The sequence below is a fragment of the Pterocles gutturalis genome, unplaced genomic scaffold (assembly GCF_000699245.1).
Source record: "Pterocles gutturalis isolate BGI_N339 unplaced genomic scaffold, ASM69924v1 scaffold45963, whole genome shotgun sequence".
NCBI classification, from domain to species: domain Eukaryota; kingdom Metazoa; phylum Chordata; class Aves; order Pterocliformes; family Pteroclidae; genus Pterocles; species Pterocles gutturalis.
Genome location: NW_010127332.1, coordinates 13,887 through 34,791, shown reverse-complemented (window position 1 = coordinate 34,791; position 20,905 = coordinate 13,887). Strand labels below are relative to the sequence as shown.

General features: G+C 36.7%; 1 protein-coding gene across 1 annotated transcript in view; it reads right to left on the bottom strand.

Moving 5' to 3' along the window:
* Nucleotides 1-413: 413 nt before the first annotated feature.
* GPCPD1 (glycerophosphocholine phosphodiesterase GDE1 homolog (S. cerevisiae)) overlaps nt 414-20,905 on the bottom strand; it is a 33,130-nt gene continuing 12,638 nt past the window's right edge. Inside the window, exons 6-19 of the mRNA XM_010079245.1 lie at nt 20,228-20,351; nt 17,335-17,581; nt 16,122-16,284; nt 15,899-16,031; nt 15,625-15,679; nt 13,577-13,669; nt 12,755-12,832; nt 11,643-11,682; nt 10,808-10,869; nt 9,390-9,455; nt 8,152-8,288; nt 6,867-7,002; nt 6,353-6,513; nt 414-644 (exon numbers count right to left, since the gene is read on the bottom strand). Of these exons, the coding sequence (XP_010077547.1) occupies nt 440-644; nt 6,353-6,513; nt 6,867-7,002; nt 8,152-8,288; nt 9,390-9,455; nt 10,808-10,869; nt 11,643-11,682; nt 12,755-12,832; nt 13,577-13,669; nt 15,625-15,679; nt 15,899-16,031; nt 16,122-16,284; nt 17,335-17,581; nt 20,228-20,351 (1,700 nt within the window). The 3' untranslated portion in view covers nt 414-439. The remainder of the gene's footprint in view (nt 645-6,352; nt 6,514-6,866; nt 7,003-8,151; nt 8,289-9,389; nt 9,456-10,807; nt 10,870-11,642; nt 11,683-12,754; nt 12,833-13,576; nt 13,670-15,624; nt 15,680-15,898; nt 16,032-16,121; nt 16,285-17,334; nt 17,582-20,227; nt 20,352-20,905) is intronic.

The window sequence follows — 20,905 nt, the reverse complement described above, 5'->3', positions numbered from 1 at the left end:
TGTATCTTACAATCACTCAATTTCCTGTGGTCAGATACAGGCTGACAAGCTGTAGCACTGAAGTCAAAACAATTTTTCAGCATATTCAGTATCAGATCACTGTAACTTCCCTACAATTTAGTTTCTGAGCTTCCATTCCTCAGACTGCTTAATTTATTTTTTTTTTTATTTTTAGAAACACACTTAGTGTTAATACTTTCTTTTTCAAGATTTGAAACTTGATTATAGGAAAAAATTAAAACTGTGTATGTAAATTGCAACAATAACTACAACTGGCTGAATATTTTAACATTGTTTGAAATTTTAACAAGTACTGTCAGGAAGGAGGAACACAGTTATTGCTATTTGGGGACTTAAAAATAAAACAAACCCGAAGGCATAGACAGCACTGTTCCAATGGTGAACATTAAGTAGATAAAAAACAGCATTCTGCCTACAATTAGTCCTTTTGCATTTGAACACTCTTCAAGTTATCTACAGCTTTCTCTTCCAGGCAACTATGATGACATTTACATGGAGAGATGGATTTAAAGTGGCTAACTGTGGGACACACACAGCTTTTCAACTCTGGTAATTCTTTCTTAAGACGTTCCAGCTGCTCCACCTGGAATATATTTGGTTGTTCAGGATTCGAGTCATATATCCTGAATAAACGACAAGAGAAAAAACACTTATCAGTATAACCTGACAGTGCACAGAAATGTAGAACAGATGTAGCAACTGGGGTTTTTTCCCTACTAAAGTAAAATTAGGTATCAGCAAGTCTACAAAAACAGACTGTTCAAGGTTAGCACCTAAAGTTTTGCTGCTCATGTTGCAACATAAAATAGTATTCCTTTTACGCAATGGTTAATATTTCATTGGATATACTAAAAAGCGACCCACTGGCATTTACCTCCCTTACTCTCCTGAAAAATGGGATTTTTACAGGTGGCACAAAGCAGTGAAATCAGAGCAGAGTTCCAGGCTTCAAACTTAAAAGCGCATGAAATTTCAGAGTCCGAAATTATTTGATCAGACTGTGATACACTACTTGTACACAATACTGAATGGAGTTTATACTTGCTGTTTCAAGAAGCACTTCAAACACCCCCCCAATTCACAACCATTTTTTTAAAATTACCACTACAATGTTAGGTGAAGAGTGAAAAACAGAAAATCTGATCTTTAGTCATACCTAATGCAAATTTAACTATCTATGCTATTTTAAATAGTATATCCTCTTTTCACTTCTTTATTTTCAGACATGTAAACAAAACTGTAGGATTTGAATTGTCAGCATTGTACCGGATTGTCCAAATACAAAACACATTTTGAGTTTGCCAGTGTAGGCACTGAGTATAAGTCAAATACTATTTTGGTGTATTTCATTAGAAAGCAAAAGCATTCATGCTCCTGTAATGTAACTTTGGTACAGCACTTACTATGACAAGGATACATTCTCATCTCCCAACATTTACTTTTTACACCAGTAGGTTATCTATATCCAAAATTTAAATCCTGGCACGCCGTTCCCCTCACTTGCAGCTATTGCACATAGACAGTTTCAAGTATTGCAGGTCTCCGGGTTTATCTCCTTCCAATGAAAACTTCTGGAAGAATTCACAATGGCTTCTGCCTTAGTCTTTTATGAATATTCATACTTTCATTAATGAGTCCTTCAAGAAAGTGGTTTGGTTTTATTGCCTGGCCCTTTCTCTTTCATACCATAATTTCAAGGTATGTCCAAAAGAACACAGTATCACAACCAAAACAACAGAGTGCTATATGATACAGTCCCAGGTGCCTTTTTACCCTGGCAAGACAACTTATGAACTGTTGGCAAGTTCAAGACATCAAAAATAATATGCAGCTGAGAACAGTGACATAGTAAGTGGGATTCAAATGAGGAAACACTTCTGCAGGAAACAGATGTGGATCACCTACAGTAAGATCAAAGATAGTTTCTGTAAAGAAACTCCTAGAAGTGAGGACAAATGCTGTCCAGTTTTATGGAATACAGACGGAAGTCCCAGCAGTTAAATTACTTGCAAAGAACCTATAATCCAATACAGGCGTAAGATATGACCCGAAATTGTCTAATAGAAGCTATCTCCAAAATAAAAGCCCAACCTTCCTTCCTTCCTTCCAAGATGCAAGTATGACCTGTGCCTTCTTCAGTTGAGTTAGCTTATGCATTACAAATTTCTCTATGCATTCAAGACAAAAACTGAAATTGGAAGATCGTTTTCTACATAGCAATACACCTTAGGAACTGCAAATCTTAAATCCTTCCCGTAAGTTAGACACTAGAAGAGCAAAGGTATATTTCTAAGCCCCTTGTTCATAAACTAAGCATGTTTCTAAGCAGCTTCTGGCAGGTATTTTATTAGTTCTTTACTAGGGCAAGCATAAATTCTGTAATTCTTACTTCATATTCAACTCTTTTCAATTGAGATTTGGGACAAGTCCAACCCTCCAACTCCTTCCGGACTGCCTACTGAAACCAGTTCGCTCCAATGTATATAATAATGTTTCTTCTAAACTGAAAACGGAGAAGACAATTTGAAGCACAGCTACCCTTACACCTCAGAATTTCTTGTCTCTGATTTTTGTTTGGGTCCATGAAGCTACACTATCAGCTGGCAAAAACAGAGCATAGCTCCAGGACTTCCCTTATGAATTATTTCCAACATCACCATCACAATAAGGAATAAACTCTCATCTCCCTAGCCTTCATTCTTCAACAGGACAATTATTTATAAGTAACTACACCAAAGTTCCTCCATTCAACTTCCTATTAACAAGCAAGCCCTGCAAAACACCGGCAAGTCCTTTGAATATTACTTTTTAAAATTAGCACCGTCTAGAAAAACCTTTGCAGGACATTCCAGGGTTATGCAGTGGGCCCAGGACTGATTTGCTTAGCTCCTACCACATGTTTTTTGCAACCTCTGAACACACATACATCCAGCAATCTCAGTCACAGATGTTTCTTGCTATCGCTTGGTCCAAAAAATGAAGAATCAGCGGCACCAAAGTATTTTCATTCTGAAAATATTTTCTGAAGCTTTTGATTACAACTTTTCATTTTTATTTACATCTCAAGGTAAACTTGAATTTACCTTGCAATTTGCAAAATAGGAAAGACTTAGACTGCCACTGCATAACATCTTAATTCAATCATTGTGTCGATTAAATTACAGGCCAATTAATACTACTTAACTTCAAATATATCTCCATGCTGTTATTTAAGTAACATTCAGTTCCAGGCACATAAAGCGCTGCAGATTTAGACAGTTTTCTAGTTTTGTTAAGTGTTTTGAATGCTTTTGCTTTTATTGCCAATTAAATTTGTGTTAGTTTTGGAAAGTTACTAATACTAATAGGCTTTTGTTTGGAGCCTGCAAATGCAACATGAAGCCATAAGGAACTGTAGCGTTTAGAGAGGAGACAAACACACTGAAGATTCTAATGGAAAAACTTTCAGCATAAATGTTTGACGATAACTGGTTTAATATATTCATGCATCTGTGTATATTGTTCAACAAACAGAACTGAGTTCACTTAAAGTGAATTAAAAAAAAAAAAAAAAGATAATGCAGGTGCAAGTTACCACCCAGCCCCTCTCCACATTGGTATTTTAATATATAGCCAATTGGTGTAAAAACATAAGACTGCATTGTTCTTACTGAGTAAATTATATTCAAACACAGAAATATTTCCTGGACTGTTCACAAAGCTTATCCAGGAAAAAAATACCAAATAAATCTTACCACAAATCCTGCTTTAAAATTCATAATTTTTGCCAGTCCAGAAAATTTCACTATATTAGGTTAAGGTTTCTTCTGCAAATAAAATCTAAATCAAACTAACAAACCAGTTTAAGCATGACATTTAATTTTCCGAGTCACTCATGTGAAATACTTTTCTAGATTAGGGCCCAAACAGAAGCTTGGAGGCAGAGGCAACCTTCTTTTTCTATAGTTTGCCCTTTTGACACAGAGCAGTTTGGATATCTTAGATGCTGAGATGAATGCTGGCTGAATATGGGAAAAAAGTAGAATGTTGTCCCAGCAACTGTACTAGACCATCCTTTTGGTTTAATGACTTTCTGTATGTCTAATAATCTCCAGCCCAAGTGGAGAAAGGACTGGATGGGCAACAAAAATAAAAAAAAACAACTTTCCCCTGCCTCAGTGAGATCATTCTTTAAATAGCGTTGGCATTTATAAGCTTCTCAGGTTTAGTCTTGCAGTTTTTCTCCATGCAAAACAAAGTCAGACTCCCTACCTGCATTTTTTTTTGCCCGACACTTGATATCAGCAACGTTTGATATTCAGGATACAGTTTTTCTGCCATCTTCACAAGTGGCTACAATGTTTTGCTCAATTCTACATGGATGATTCAAGTTCGGAAAAAGTAGCTTATAGAAATCATCTCTACCCAGACAATTCATAATCTTTGACATAATTACCGCATGCAATAACAATAGCTCACAGCCACATCCAAGGAACCTAAAATTCACTAAAATTTCTGTATTGACTTCCTAGCTTATTCAGACAAATAACAGTTATTAAGATGGTTTAAGTAAAGGTCTAATACGCAGCAACACAAAACACCAGGCACAGCGATTTTTCATAAATATCTGGATTTGGCGTTAAGTCCAGAGAATAAAAATCCTGCAGAAGCCAGGGAAGAAGCCCATCTCTGTTCAGCTCTGGAAGTACTGTGAAATTTGAAGATGCAACCATAGCATAAACTGGCTTTACACTAATAAAACAAATTACTGCAGTCCCTACTTGTTTCTAGACCTGGAAACAGGCATGTACATCTCTCTCTCTACTGGAGTTCTGCTTCACAGTTGGTTTGAATTTATCTATTTCTAAACTTCAAACAGCACAGAACATGGATGCTTATATCACACCTATTTCAACTTTCAGCAATTTAAACTCTTGATATTAACTTCATACTCTCAAATTATTTGCAAGACTGCCTCTTTACCCAGCAGCTGCAACAGTGAATGGAAACACTTGCTGCCAGGTTTTACATTTGGACATGCCATCCAGGACTTGCAAGTACTACCCGCATTTCGCAGTGTCCCGCTTGAGGTATCCGATGCAATTTTCAGAAAGTGTCATGTTCCTTCAAAGGAACATTTTTTAATATTAAAGTTAATGCTATTGAGACAATTTGTAAATTTTGAAAAATAAGGAAGTGCAAAGGACCGTTGCAGTATTCGTTTTGGCCTACAGAAAAAAAAAATCAATAACGTTTAGCAATAGAGTTAACAAGCCTGCAACAATTATACTGAAACGAGATAATTGTTTGCTACTCAACTGCAGTTTGTAACTTGAAAGAAAAAATGCATCACTGAACTACTGTTTTTTAAACAGCTTTGGAATTAATATTAATTTTGGGGTTCCTCTCAATTAAGTGGAAAGATGTCAACAAGGTGGAAGAGATACAGGGGTCAGGCAGTGGGAGAAAAGATGAACACTATTAAGAATCTAGATGGTCTAAATAGTGCAGGAAGGTTAAGAAATTTTTGTTCAGTTAAATCCACAAGGGAATTCACAGCCTATAAACAATTCCAATTGCTTTGAAATTTGATCCAATTTGATCCCTTGGGATAAAAAGTGTTCTGCGATCATACTGCAACTTAAAACACACTAAACAGTACAAAAGGGAACATAAGACAACACGTAGCAGACTTGCAGCCTTGACCTAAATGCAACATTACTTAAGTAGTGTTGAGCAATTAAGTATCTGAAGTAATAAAAACAACATGAAGTCAGAAATAAGGCTGTCCCCTGTTTTACTATAGTAGTGCGTATCGATTACATCGGGAGTAATTAAGAACTCTAAAAGACTGGATTCGTAAGCATACTCTGTGCAGTAGTATTTGGTTAACACACCCACCTGTCTATAGACCAATAATTTATCACTTCAGGTTATGCATACCATAGCATCAAATTTCATAATAGCCTTGTGACTGTACACTAAAGAGTCAGAGGACCATTTCCTCTGCCCACAAGTCTGGAGATTTTTTCCATCTATTAAAGGGGCCTCAGTCTTAAGTTGTAGGAGAAGTACAACATGTAGCACTGCTGCAGCACTGAAGAGGGCTTATGTTTCAGCAACCAGTCTGAAGCTGATGTAAAAATCTTGTTATTCCTGTTTAGCACCAATGAAAAGAAGGAGACATACTATACAGTATAAGAAAGGAGACCTTTTGAGAGTTTATGGGCTTCTTGTACAAGAAAGAAGATATTCTGCACTCAGTCAACCAAAAAGCAATGTGAAATTTCACAAGAATCAGGATACACCAGTTTCTCAGCTTCATTATTATTTTTAAAACACAATTAAGTACCTGTCATATATTAGCCCATGAACACCATATTCTCTCAGCTTCTTCCTGTTATCTGGGTCATTTGCATCATCACCCCACGAAAAAATAACCAGGCCTTTAGATTTGGCCCTTTTAATAAATGAAGGATTCCTCAGCAGATCTTCAGAGTGCACGTTAATTCCCTGAAATACAAAGGACTTCAGTTAAAATCCATGTTTCTCTGAAACACTCTCACCTCTCTCACCTCAGGTTTTTTAATCTTTTGACTGCAGCTCCTTACAATTTCATTCATAATAATAAAAAAATAGTTTAATACAATTAAAGAGTTTGCTGGTAGCACTATTTTTTAAATATTGTATTAAACAGACATTGGAAACAAAGGAAATTATTTTGGCAGTTACCAAACGATAGCATATTTCTTTTATGAGGTTAGTTACAATTTCAAGCATTAGTGTCAAAACCAACAGGTTTACAACAAGTAGTAATAATATTGTTTTGTTTTACCTCAGAGTAATACCAGAACTTGTCAGCTTACCAGCAAGTTTTCAAACTGTGCAAAAGTAATGGCAATTGGAGTTGTACGAGATCTAAGATCCATAAGTTCTGGATAGAGTTTAGATTCTCCTTGGGTGAGAAATAACACAGGATACTTGTTTTGCTTATGCCGGACCCTGTTAGAAAAAGAAGTTCACAGGTAGCAAATGTGTTAAAAAGCAGGGGCATTCAACCTTACTGAGGAGAATTAGTCTCTTTACTGCACGTTCTTCTGGTTTCTAGCTGGTGCAATGAGATGGTACTACAGTTTAGTATTAAACCATTTGACAAACTGCTCCAACTGTTCCTTTTGTTAATTGGACATTAATATACAGTTTAAGAGAAGCTAGACAAAGTTGAACTCAGATCCACATCCTCAAAATGTTTATAGAAAATCCTCAAACACTGTCCAATTCTGTAATTTTCTTCTTAACTGCATGTAAAATGAAGAGTCACGATAAGAATTTCTAAACATGGCTAATATACAACACCTAACCTTACCAGTAGAGTGGCATGAAATTACAACAGATGGAAGCAAAGTTTTGGGATTAGTGCATTACACACTCTTACACACTTGCTTCTTAGTGCTTTTATCAGAACCTTGATTGGGTTTTGGCCTGCCCACTTACCCTCCAATGGTATTTCATCAGTGCAGTCTCTCATCAAATGAATTTCCATAAAGCCTTTCATTAACAGTGCTAAATCACTTCTTGTTACAAAGTACTACAGCATGTTGTTAGTTCACAGTATACCATCTAACTCCGATGCTTTTTCTGTGCCCTGATACCTTCATTTATGACATGGCACAAAACAAAAGCAAACCACTTCACGAAACAAACAAGCAAAACAACAAACTAAACACAGGTAATTCAAAATTCTTTAATTTTCTGTCCTTTTTAAAAGGCAGATATAGTGAAAAAAATTGTAAGATTTTGAAAAATTGTATGATTTTGTTTTAAGTTAGGATTGTGTACCCCTCAAGTAAGACTGAAAGACTTTGTGATACCGGAAGAAATCCTGGCTTTTTTGTTGTGTCAAGAAGGACTGAAGCATTCAGGAAGGCACTTGACAAAAATATCTACTTTAACTTTGTTCTCCTATTTTATTTTGGCACAACTCAGATGGCAAAGTGCTCTCATTTCATTTCCCAGCTATTGTGGTACCCAAGGTTTAGGTCTAATCAAAACATGTTATTTGTTTCCTGTTGGGTATTCTTATGTCCAAAGTAAATTTTACCAAACAAAAAAAAAAGAATAAAATTCATTATTCATCTCTTTTTAACTTACATTGTACAAATATCTGCATTAAAAGAAGAAAATACAATTCTTCTTCTTCCAGCATTCATCAAAACAGTTTTTAGAATAATATCTAGAAAGAGGTTCATATCAAAGTAAGTTGACAAGTTGCCATCCCACTGTCCATCCTAGAAAAAGAAAAGACAAGTTTCAGCCATTTCAATTGATGCTTACTAAAATTATTTTAACCAGCAATGATCTCTCATTCAACCTGAGCAAATGAGAATTCAGTTTGCCAGTCTGAATTCAGAAGTCAATCCTTCGGTCTACTGAATGCTAGTTATAGCTCTACAGGACTGTCAGTCTATGAGATGCATTCGAATTTTAACAGCAGTAAGATTAACTGAAAAAAAAAAATCAGTGTCTTCCCATCCAAGGAGAGAGTTTTTAGAAGCCTTTTCTAATTTTGAAAACACAAAGGAATTCCATGAAAGATCACTAAAAACTATTAGAAATATCTTGTATTGCTATTTCTAAATATAAAAATGCACCAGTAAGATTTGTAGAAAAATATTAAAACATAGAACCAGTTACCCCCTGAAAGCAACCTGGACACAGGGCTGTCACCACCTCCAGGGGTGGTCCTTGACCAACTGAACCATATAAAAGGTGAGCACGACCACCCACCCTTGTTGACCTACCTGCGGTCCAAGACTGCCATGCAAGACCTCAGTGCTGGAACCAAGGGTGATAACACACCTCTGTCTCTCACTGTCTCTCTCTTTGCCCCTGCTTTTCTCTCTCCCAACTCTTCTCTACTCTATTTTCTCTCCTGATAAATGTTACCTCATTTTAACCCTGAATAATTAAGTGCTAGTAGGAAGGAACTAAAAGGAAACAGTTGCTTGTATTACTGCACTATGTTGTAGCTGCTCCTGCACCAGGCCACGAGAGTCTGAATTTCTTGTCACTTTTCCCACGTATAGCATGCCTGACCTGTTGTGATCCACTGACTTTAAAAAGGGTCTTCTACTAAAAGCAGTCTGAGCTGCATTACGAACTCAATCCTATGAATACTTCCTACTGTTTTAAGAGTAAGTTTGTTCATTTGCTAGAGCAGTGCTATTATACTTCCAGTTTTATAGATAGCAGGTTATAATAAAACAAAAGTCACATTAAAAAAATGGAACAAAATTATGCCTTTGTCTGTAGTTCATCAATTCCCATATCAAATTACAAGCTTTAGCCGTAAGAATGTCAAAGTATCAATCACATAGACATTTACTTACCCTTTGTTGGCAGATCCATTTTATTTCAATGTTGAACCCAACATCTTCAGAAACAGACTCCAGGACCTGAAAAAGTTTCATTTTTCTCATTTTCACAGAAAAGGACAACCAAGCACTATGAAGGTAATTACTGGGAGAATATATTGGAATTTAATGCCAACAAAGTCTAACAGTAGAATAAAATAACCTCAATTTTTAACATTTAACACAAGATACATACACACTTTTTTCTACTTCAGTTTCAAGTTAAGAAATACATGAAAACTGATAAAATCTTAAGGACAAAATTTTAACAACGTACAAATACAAGTCAATTCACCCTAACATGTGTGAGAAATGCCCCATTTGTACTCCTGAAGAAGAAATGTTTGTGACTTCTCCAGAAAGCTTTTTCGAATGCAGAAAGTATCTTAACTAACACATAGTCCCAAGCATTAAATCCCTGAGCCTCCCATTATGACAATGAGATTGAAATTCTTGTAAATAATTAATTTTAAGGTAATGTCAAATCAAAAGGTGAAGCTAACAGCTAATGAAATTAAGGAAACATTGGTAGGTAATTCTTTAACCCTATAAAGATGACAGCTATGGAAGGGACTAACATGCCCTTTCTTACAGGAATAAAATGAAATTTGGGGAATCAAAAGAGATGGAAGTATTGAACCTCAGTAGTTTAGTCTACTACACACAGTTGTTTGTTTTCTGTAGTTAAGCAGCAATCTCATTAGACAGTAAAAAAAAAATACAGCGGGACATATGACCTGTAATGGATGGATACTTCATACATGCTCTGACATAAGCCTATAAACAACTGGATACTAATCATCTCCATAATCCAAAAAAAAAAGCAGCATGATTATATAAAACAAGTCCCTAAAAGGCATGCTGATGAGCAGTTCAGACATTTAGGAAAATAGAAAAAATAGTCGCTGTAGAAAAAAAAAACACTGTAAATGGTATCAAACTCAATTTGGTCAACAACTATCAGTCGTTTCTGTGAAAAATAAGCCAACACAAAGCCCAGAGTTGGCAAATAGTCATAAATGGGAACATACTAGAAATTCACCTACCATTTCCCAGCATCTGGCTCTGCTAGACAGCCAAGAGTATACGATGAATTGCTGATGCATTAAAATACAATGCCCAGATGTTAACCAGCTGTAAGACTGAGTGTTTACCTGAGCTATACAACTTGGGTTCATGAATTGAGAAGCTTGAAAGATATGCAAACTATTACTTTCAAGCGCTGAAAAGGCTCCAGTGGCCAACAATAAAGCGTATGTTCTCAGTTTCAGCATTGATACTGGAGGCCTAAAACCAAAAATGAATATCCCTTACTAATTGTGCAAAGCTGAAAGAAAAATGCATGTTTTCATGTTTCACAATCATCATCTCATTACTCTATATTCACTGCTTACCCTTTGCAGAGAAGGAAATGGCTGGGTCTCAAAAGCAGAGTTTTCTTCTTCTTTAAAAGATGCTGAAAAGAAATACACAATATTTAATCACAACAAATAGCAGCACTGCTAATCCCAGGAAGAAAAAGACTGGCTCAAAATCATAAAGCCTTTAAGAGTAAAGGAGGGAATCAGGTCTATTTTTTTATTATCTAAGCCTTCCCTCTAATACTGACATATTCCAACAATGGTGTTGGCAATTCCTGTTCTGCCAGTGGGAAAATTTTTTTGAACCCCAGTAAGCGCCTTGCCAGAGTATTTATCAGAAACAGCTTCTTCCATCCCTCATCTTTTCAGTCACTGAATCACATCCATTAGAAGCAGCCTTGCCTGTCAAGGCTTATTATTTATTTTATCTTTTCCCAGCAGGCAGAATGTAAGATACTTTGCCATTTTGCTGTCCCTATAAAGGGGATGAATTAAGGCCAAAAATTTACACCACCAATAAGAAACACTACAGCAGTTACCGAAGTTCTTGTTAGCAGTTCTGAAGAGCTGCCAAAAAGGTGCAGTTACAACAGTTGCAACTGTTACAAATATTCATAAATATATATTTATCTATGCATTCATCTTCTACCCTCCTGTCCCCTCTTCCCAAGGGAGTATTAACTCCTGCCCAGGTATTTACTTCCCAGCAAAAACTCTAAAGCATGCACAAAATTAAAGTAACTACATAAAAATGTAGAATTGTTCAGGAAGAAAACAAATGTGATTAGAACAAGTAACTGCAACCACTGAATATATATCATTACATGGTAATAAATAAGTCTCAAGACTCTTGCAAACCGGTACATACCATTGTGATCTTTTACTTTCAGGGCAGTCACATGGGCCAGCTAAAGAGCATAAGAAAAGTAAAATTAACAACTACTCCACCCATAGAGATCTTACTACATGTAAAGTGTAATTAATTTTCCTTCTAAATTGCTTTTAAGTTTAAAAGTTCAGAGTTTTAGTACTTTGTAAAAGAATAAAGGAAATCCTAGCACACATCCCAATTTTCTTTTGAATGTTAAAACTTACATTCCAATGAAAGCTCAAAACCAAATGTTCTTACTGAACATTCAGAAAACACGTTCAAGGGTATAAACACATATAATTTAGCATTAAGATGTAAAGAAGTCTGAACATTAAACCCTCTGTCTGATGTTAGACTCCATGTTTCCAATCAAATGCAGACAGAGGGCTGGCAGCAGTTTTATAATGTAGTCACATACTGAGAGAGAATCAGGCCAGGTGTAGGGCTAACTCCCTCACTCCACTCAAATTCTCTTTGCACAAAAAAAGGAGGAAACCAAGTAATTTTAAGTAAAAAGAAACATATATCTCAGATAGGTCTTTAGTGAACCCTGAGCCCCCTTTTATATAGGCAGGGCACTTCTGTTCAGAAGATACAGTGACACCCAATTGAATAAAAATAATCAATTAGTTCTAGCCAGCTTGTCCAATCCATACCATTAAATCATGGACCTTTCTACACCTCCACCTGCCCCTCCAAAGAGTAGTTCAACATGAACTGGATCTTCATTTTTGACAAGGAAACCTCTGAAAATTAGATAGACTTTGTGACAGATACCCGTCTTCTTCAAACTCCAAAGCACTAGCTTTCAATGAACCCTACCACCACTTTCAGCCTTTTTATTTTTTTTAAATTATCAATGTTAGCATAAAGATATAGATCTACACAAGTTGTCAGACCATCTTTCTAAAAGATAAGTAATTAAATTTATTCAAGTTGTAATGAGGGTGCAAGAGTACTATTCTTGGAATTAGCTACTAGTTCTACCGGTACAATTTTTAAACCTTGTGCTCTCCCAAACTATCTACAGTAACTCCAAAACAATCTAAGCTTCATACACAATTTGAAATTCTACACACAGCATATCCTACTAGCCAAAGTAACAATACCTTCAGTAACTGCAGCTGATCAAATGTGAGTTCTTTGACTGCAATCTCAAACAGTTCCAAAGGCTCTGTATCCAGTTTCTTTGAAGTGAAATAATACATAATTAAGCATCGTTGAAAACTACAAAAAAGCCTACATGTTTTTAATACTGTAACATAACAAATTTCAGTCTGAAAGAAGGTAGATTTATAATAGATAGTGGGAAGAAATTTTTTCCTGCGAGGGTGGTGAGGCACTGGAACAGGTTGCCCAGAGAAGCTGTGGATGCCCCATCCCTGGAGGTGTTCAAGGCCAGGCTGGATGAGGCTTTGAGCAACCTGATCTGGTGGAGGGTGTCCCAGCCCATGGCAGGGGGGTTGGGACTCGATGATCTTTAAGGTCCCTTCCAACCCAAACCAGTCTGTGATTCTATGATATGAAATCGCAATACAGCAATGGGTGCGAGAGATTAGAGAGAACTTATCCTGCTGAGAATCACACTAAATCACTCAAAAAAAAATTAACTGGAAGTTCCTACTCTTACAGCCTAAGAGTCCCAGAGGTGCTACTGAGTATAGTGGAGTTGTCTGCGTTTTTTCTTCCAAACTATAAATCAAAAAAGCTAAAAAATAACTACAATGTAGATTCAAACCATACATCTGAAATGCTGTTACTACAACATCAAAAGGAAAAACTCAACTTCCCTGTCCTACTTTATGTACACAGCTGCATAATGATTCCCATTCCATCCCTTGATTCTGCCAAATTATTTCTATGAGATCATGGCATTTTAGTTTCTGTAATAGTCACATTTAAAGATAAAACACAGATGTCATCTTCTTTACCTTTTTCATGGCCATGCAACATGTGAGATCATGGTATACAATAGGCACATGATCCTTAGAAAGATGTACATCGAATTCCACATATGCTGCTCCCTACAGGAAATTGAAAAACACACACAACAAAACAAACACCCATTAACTACTTAACGAACAAGGACTACAGAACTGCAGACAAGTTGTCAAGTATTCACAGATGCTGGACATCAACCAGATATTGAATGCAACTGGCTGTTACCAGTTAAATCATACTCAACAATGGATTAGAAATGAAAAAAACAATCATATGGCAAAGGATTTTAATTACTATAATGCAGCTCTGATACATATATAGCTTGCTTAATCTTGTAAACCCTTTAGTAACATTCAAGTATTGTAAACTCGATTTCAGAGAAAAGCCAAGATTATGTTTTTAAACAGATGCCTCCACAATGCCCTTTCTCCCTCCTCCCCACCACCCCACCAAGAGATAAGTGATAGCTACAGATTGGGAAAGCTTTGGTGAGATATTCCATATACTGAGGAGCTTCGGCAGTCACTAGTGAATAACACAGTAGCAGCGTGTTACAACATGTGCAAGAGCAGAAATAGCTACATCCAGCATTCTCCTGTCCTTTTCAACTGTATGTTGTTTTCTGTTAAGCTTAAAAAGAAAGATCAAACAAGAGCTTTAAGTACAATCTTTCTGAAAAGAGGGAGGGCCAGAAAGAAAGAGATAAAAATGGTTTCTGTGTTTCTCTAACTTATTTTGACTGTCTGTAAATCATTCCTTTGAAAGGCTTCCAAGAATACTATGCATTAAATTATCATCCTGACTCACATACTCTTTTTCAATCAGTACAGAAAATAGGGCTGGCTTTTTTCATCCTTTTTCTCAGCAGAAATATTTTTAGAGTGGTGGCTTTCAGACTTTTCAGTCTGCAAATAGCTGAAAGTACTTTTTTGGTGATGCTGCTGATGACTTTAGTATATTCCTGCCTTAATTCTTGGGGGCTTTTTAAAAGCTGTCTATAAACTTGCAGCATCCACTCAGAAGCTAAGAACTACTGTTCAAAAGGACGATTTAGTAGCTGCAGTTTTCTTTTGTTCTGAAGTCAGTACACGTTCCAGACACTGTGTTCAAATTATATTCTGACTCCCAAAGGAGAGAAAGCTTTCAGCTACGACTCTTGGAGAGTACAGTACTCCAAAATCAGTAGCCAATAAGCATAATACTCCAGATTCTGCTCCCATCCCTTTAACAACTTCAAAAAAGATGTTTGGTAAGAATCTACATTAGTGAAGAAGTACCTGAAAAGGCTTAGGAACCCTACAAGTTAAGCAGCAGGTGATCTCATAGCAGCATCTTTATGTATACTGTAACTACAGCTCTTCACTGTGAAAACAGGAGCTAGAGAAGGAACCTCTGAATGTGCTTCTGACTCCAGCTACTCTGCTGCACTGTCTCACTAGACTGTCTAGATCAATCTTATCACAGATCACTTCAGTGACTGAGACTATTGGAAGGAATAAAAGTGACCACCTGAATCACAGAATTTAAGCACCTGAAGCTAATATCTCCCAAATTGAAAGTCTCATCTTAGTCAGTCTTCATTGTAGCAAGCACTGACACAAAGGATTGTTTCATTCTACTAGCTCAGCTCCAAAGTCTGATTTTCCGACACCAGTTTTACGTAGTCAGCAGTTCCTGAGCAAGACCTTTGCCACCGGAGAGTACCCTGACAGACTCTAGCAGAGCCAAAATTTTATTCATTTGTTCAAAATTATTCCAACCCTATGTCTCTGCAGGACTGAAATAAAAATTTTCCTTGTATTAGAACACCACCAGAACATATTAGATAGAAGTTGGGGTTTTTTGACGAACTTGAGAATGAGAGTCTAATCTAGGTATTACTTCCTTTCTTATCTCTCAGGTAATCTCCACGGTGATTTGATGTAATTTTGTATCAGTGCAATTACCATGCATTGTACTGAATCATGGAAATTAAGCACAGAAGCCAAGCAAGTTTTAACTACACGGGTACTAGATGTGTGCAAATGTGCATACATACATGACTAGCAGCATTCCTCAGAGAGGCAATAGTGTTCTCTTGAACTTTAGCAAGTCTGAAACAACATCAAAGAAAAGGTTTTGTTAGATGCAGCATGGCACAGAAGTCCATTGAAACAACAGAAATCAGAAGTCTCTGTTTTACAGAATATCCACATTTGATATTGAAGTGACTTAAATGATTGTAGCTTTTTATTTTAAACTGACGGCTTCCTCAACTGACATCAGTGAAACTAAACACACAGACCCCCCCATTAAAGTGCAAATGAACTTACTTAGCTGTTGTTGTAGAGTTTCCCGCTCCCCTGTGTCCAACATCTAGAGTTGTTCTTGGTTTCCAGTATTTTGCATACGAAGCCTTCATATCGCAAGTGTATCCCTGGATTGGCTTAATGATTATGTAGTCCACTACAAGAAAAAATACCAAATGCTTCACATGTCAATAGACAATGGATGACTTCCAGTAAAGTTATATACATCTGTTTGCATCAACTGTACCTCTAACTTTTCCAATTGTCTTCCTTGGATTTCTGCTCATAATAGCAAGCGTAAGAATTCCAGCGCTCTTTCCAAGTTCTGCAATTGTGGATGACAGGAGGCAGGCAGAACCTACATGACCTGGGAGCACATCGTCTTGTACTACTTTCTCACTCAAATCTTCCTAAAAACAAAACAAACAAAAAACCAGAACACCTACTGTTATATGTAGGTGTTGTATGTAGTGCCTGTATACAGGCACTGATGTAACAGAAGTTTATTTTTGTGTTACAGAAAACATTAATTTCAAGCTAAAAATCATTTAATATGACAGTGTGGTGCAAGTTATATCAGGAATAGGAAATTGGTGGTGGAAATCTAGGACATCATGTATATCTGTCTTTGAAAACTCTTATATTTGGTATGCTTTTCAGATCAAAATTTCATGCATGGAATAGTCTCTTTTCTAAAAAGCCCAAGTCATATATAAAACAAAGTTGAACCAGAATAATATATATGCTTAAAATAAGGTTTATGCATTTGCAGGGAAGGAAGAGGGCAAGTAGCATGCAGAACATACACTTCTTGACCATCATCAGGTTCAGGAACTATACAGTCACCTTACAATTATGAACACAAGTGATCCATGGGCATTTTTAGACTGAAGAGAGAAGCTTAAAACTTTCTTCTGCATGAACAGCATGAAGAGACAAAAGTTGTTTTCTTTTTAAAATAACTTTGAGTATTAAAATCTTTTGGGAAAAAAAAGTGCAAAATAACAGACGTAGTAGTGAGAATCAGGAAGGACCTGGTTTTAATTTGCACAAGTTAGTTCAGAGAAGTCTTTGTTTATAACTTAAAAATCAAGATCAAATACTTGTAATTTAACTAGTTCATATACTCATTGTGCAGATTAAAAAAGGAAAGCAAAAATTATCTCTGGTAAAGAATAAAAATCAAGCCAACCTAACTACACACAGTACACTAAGATTTAAATTTGTACCGACTTCTAAGAAAAAGCAGAAACTGCAAAACTTCCATACCATACTGAGAAGACTCACAAAACCTTTCTGCAAAATGGGACCGTAGCCAATAGTCTTGCAGCTTGTTTATACAAGTCCAAAAGATAAAGAATATCAGGCAATAGCCCTGTCCTAATAGTGAAATGTTCATGGTAATTGACTCCTTTAACTCCTGAAGGCAGGAGTTGCTTCTTAGTGGTAAAGAGACATACCTCAAAAAAGTCAAAGATTAATTCCAAGTTATCAGGCTCCATGGTCTGTATAGTGTATTCTATCCATCGGTCCGGCTGCAAAGCATAACCACAGTCTGGCTGAGAGTGTCGACATTTATATTCATTATTACTTATTAAGGAGAACTCCACAGTGTTTGCCATTTTCTGAGGGACAGTAGGGGATGTTTTTTCTTGGCCCTCTTCATCATCCTCATCTTCTTCCAGACCTTCTAGAGTCAATTTTACTCTACTCAACCAGAAATACAAAGCAAACGATTAAGTCACAGGAGTGTCTTTGGAAACACTAAAGTATTAGAAAGAAGCTTGATCAGAAGCTCATACAATACAAGAATTCTTCCCAACACCACCATCTCCAGGACACCACTGTATGCAGCAGGCCCTCACAAAAGTCAGACTTTGCAGCTGCTGTCTAAATCTTATTGTAGTCCAATTTAAGTGCTCAATTCACTTTCAAAACTCGAACTTGGGTAAATGTGAAAATAGTATTAGTGGTCAGAGAAGCAGCACTCCACAAAACCAACTAATGATTTGGGCTGCCAGATAGACAGCCCTTCTTCCACAGTGACACCCATAATGCCAAAAAGCTAATGAAAAGCACTGAGAATAGCAGAAATCATCAAGATCAATACTTGAACGTTGGTGGCTGCTGATAAGCACGCACACAACAAAGTTTAAACACTGATAAGGCAGATAATGTATTCTATTAAACATCAACAAGATAGTCTGAAGTAACTAGTAAGTCCCCTGAGAAATCATAAATGACCATTTAAAAGTAAACTGAGTGCAATTTCTGAAAAATCCTGGACTGAGAAGAATAAGCCTCTCTGTAAGACTCAGAAATCATTACTGTACAGAGCAACCCTTCCATACAGAATTAATTAAGCCAGTAATAGAAGCATATAAATGAGTAATCCAAATCCCTAAGCAGTAGATGGGATAAAAAGTTAACATTTCGTTAGATGCCAATTCACTAGTAAAACTCAAGCTGTATCTCAAGAAACAATTACAATCATAGAAATCCTTTACACTACATTCACATTCTTAATAGCCTCATTAAAAAAGTTACAGCACAGATGCTCTACAAACTTGAAAAATGACACTGCCATAGCAGGTGACAGTCACAAAAATTACCAGGGCAGATCTAACTTTTTACGCAGAATGTTGAAAACAGACCATCTAATGAACACATCCAGCTTATCAAGCTTGGATTGCAACCAGATCAGGCTTCAGAAATTGCTATCTACCTACTGTAACACACAAGGAAAAACTGCAAAGCTCTATAGAACAGGACAGAAGTATTTATTTAATACAACATTCCTCAGTGACAATTAACGTTCCCCTCATCAGAAGGGTTGGGGGGTTGGAGGACGTAAAAAGAAAAAGTCCCATGTAAGTGCCAGACCATCAAAATAAGGCACACAGTACAGACGTAACTCCCAGGTTAACAGAGCAATCTGTAAATTACTTTGATAGTGGTGTGCTGCAAGTTACTCATGTTACAAGTTCAAAATCTGATTTCTAGCATTTAAATACTTTTTTTTTAATGTTTTCCATTAAAGAAAACAGAGAACCATAACACTTTCCAAACAAGAACATGGGTTATATGCAACATTAGGAGCAGGAGAAACACTGAGTCTGTCCAAGGATTTGAGAATCCAGCTCCCCTCTTTCCCATTGGCAAAAGTAACACATGGCTAACATACTACCAAAAATTGCTCTTGTAAAAAAAGCACGTTTGCTGAGGTTCATTAGTAGTAACAATCATCATGCATTTAGAGATGTGTCAGGCTCTAGTTAAAGAGGAGAGGTTTTTATACATGTCTACTCTCCTTTTTATTGTTTCACAAAAAAGACTCTGGAAGATGCAGAAAACAATCCTACATCACACAGTTCCGGGATATGTGCTGCTATAAAGTTTGGCAACCAGAGAGCTCCAAAAAAAATGCATGAAGAAAGGGGCTGGAGGATGGAAGGTGGGCAAGGAAGAGACAGCAAGCTCCAGATCACAGAAATTCAAGAAGGGAAGGAGATCTAACACCCAGGGCAATGCCACAGTCCTCAAAACATCGGGATTAAAATCGCCACTTCTGTCAGTCAACTGCATAGTTATAATGTCTGTTTTTTCGTAGAGACCTCTGAAGAAAAAAACATCAAACTGATCTAAATAGCAACAGAAGTGATTAGCTAATGCTATTATCTCTACCATCCATATTGAATGGAAATCTCCAATGCTAGTGGAGAATTAACCATATATTAAATGGAGAGGGCTGTTTACTTTGGTAAGGAGAAAAAGTAGTAAGTAACAAAAAATCCGAAAGCCTTCTCCCTTTCCTTTCCCCCAGCTTCCACTTAACTTTTCAAAAAGAGCAGAATATAAGAACAAAGAACAAGAAAACTCTGAAAGTAACAGCAGAGAACTACTTAAAAACACTACAGTCCCAGCCAAGAAGCAGGAAACACCAAAGTGAGTATGGGATAAGTATTTTGAAAAACACCTGTGACCTACTGCTTAACTTGTGCTATCACATCTGCTTTATACATATTTAATAGCTTAATAACTATCAGAAAGGCAAGAGCTGAAAAGTATCAAGTCAGCACTCAAACTAGAAGCTTTGTTTGACTGTCTTTCTTTGTTGAAACAGAAGAAGCTCTTTTGACACTACATTAATAAAATGAGGTAAGTGAAATACATCATTGATTTAATGGTATCACCATATTTTTACGAAGTGGTTAAACACCTGGAAATTAGCCTGATAGTACACCCCTATTAGCAACCTGAAATTAATTTAAAGCCTACCTTAAGTAAAAAGGAATCACTGGTATTCACAATTAACATGAGATAAATTGCAAACCCAGATGAGCAGGTTCTTACCTAAACCTTGATGTTTTAAATTTCTTCTTAGATATCACTACAGGTGGTTTCTCAGAATAATGCAGACGTAGTCTTATTTCTGTTTGACATGTCAGCCACCCAGCATCCACAGTTTCAATACCATCTATCAGAAATTAAACAAAAAGTAGAAGATGCTTTAGTAACTTATTTTCTAAAGGGAGATCTAGACAGTTAAATATACAAAATATAAATACAGTTCCTCTGACACCATCTTCCAGACAATCCTCCTTATCACCAGCCTTATGCAATAGTATTTCCATATAAATTGTCGAGTGCATCCTTTCACGTCTGTTTTCTGCACTACCCACAACAGACACAGATACTGCATTTGTTTCCTGGCTTTTAAGGAGATTAAGTCTCCAAAGGCAGACATAACATTTCCTTGTCCTGGGATGTCTCAATACATGAAATAACACTGACAGAAACTCTGAAGATTCATATGCAACTTGAGACTCCCTGTTTCTATTGATATACAGGTGTCAAATTAGCTCATTATAATCAATGCCTGCAAACCAGTGTAAGTCTGCAGGCCAGGATTTAGCAACACATATGATAGGGAAAAAGCATGGAGGAGAATTCTCAACCTCCCCATCAGGACAAGGAAAGCCTAGAAACAGGCTGGCCACAAAGCACCAGCTGCAAGATCAGGTGCTGAAG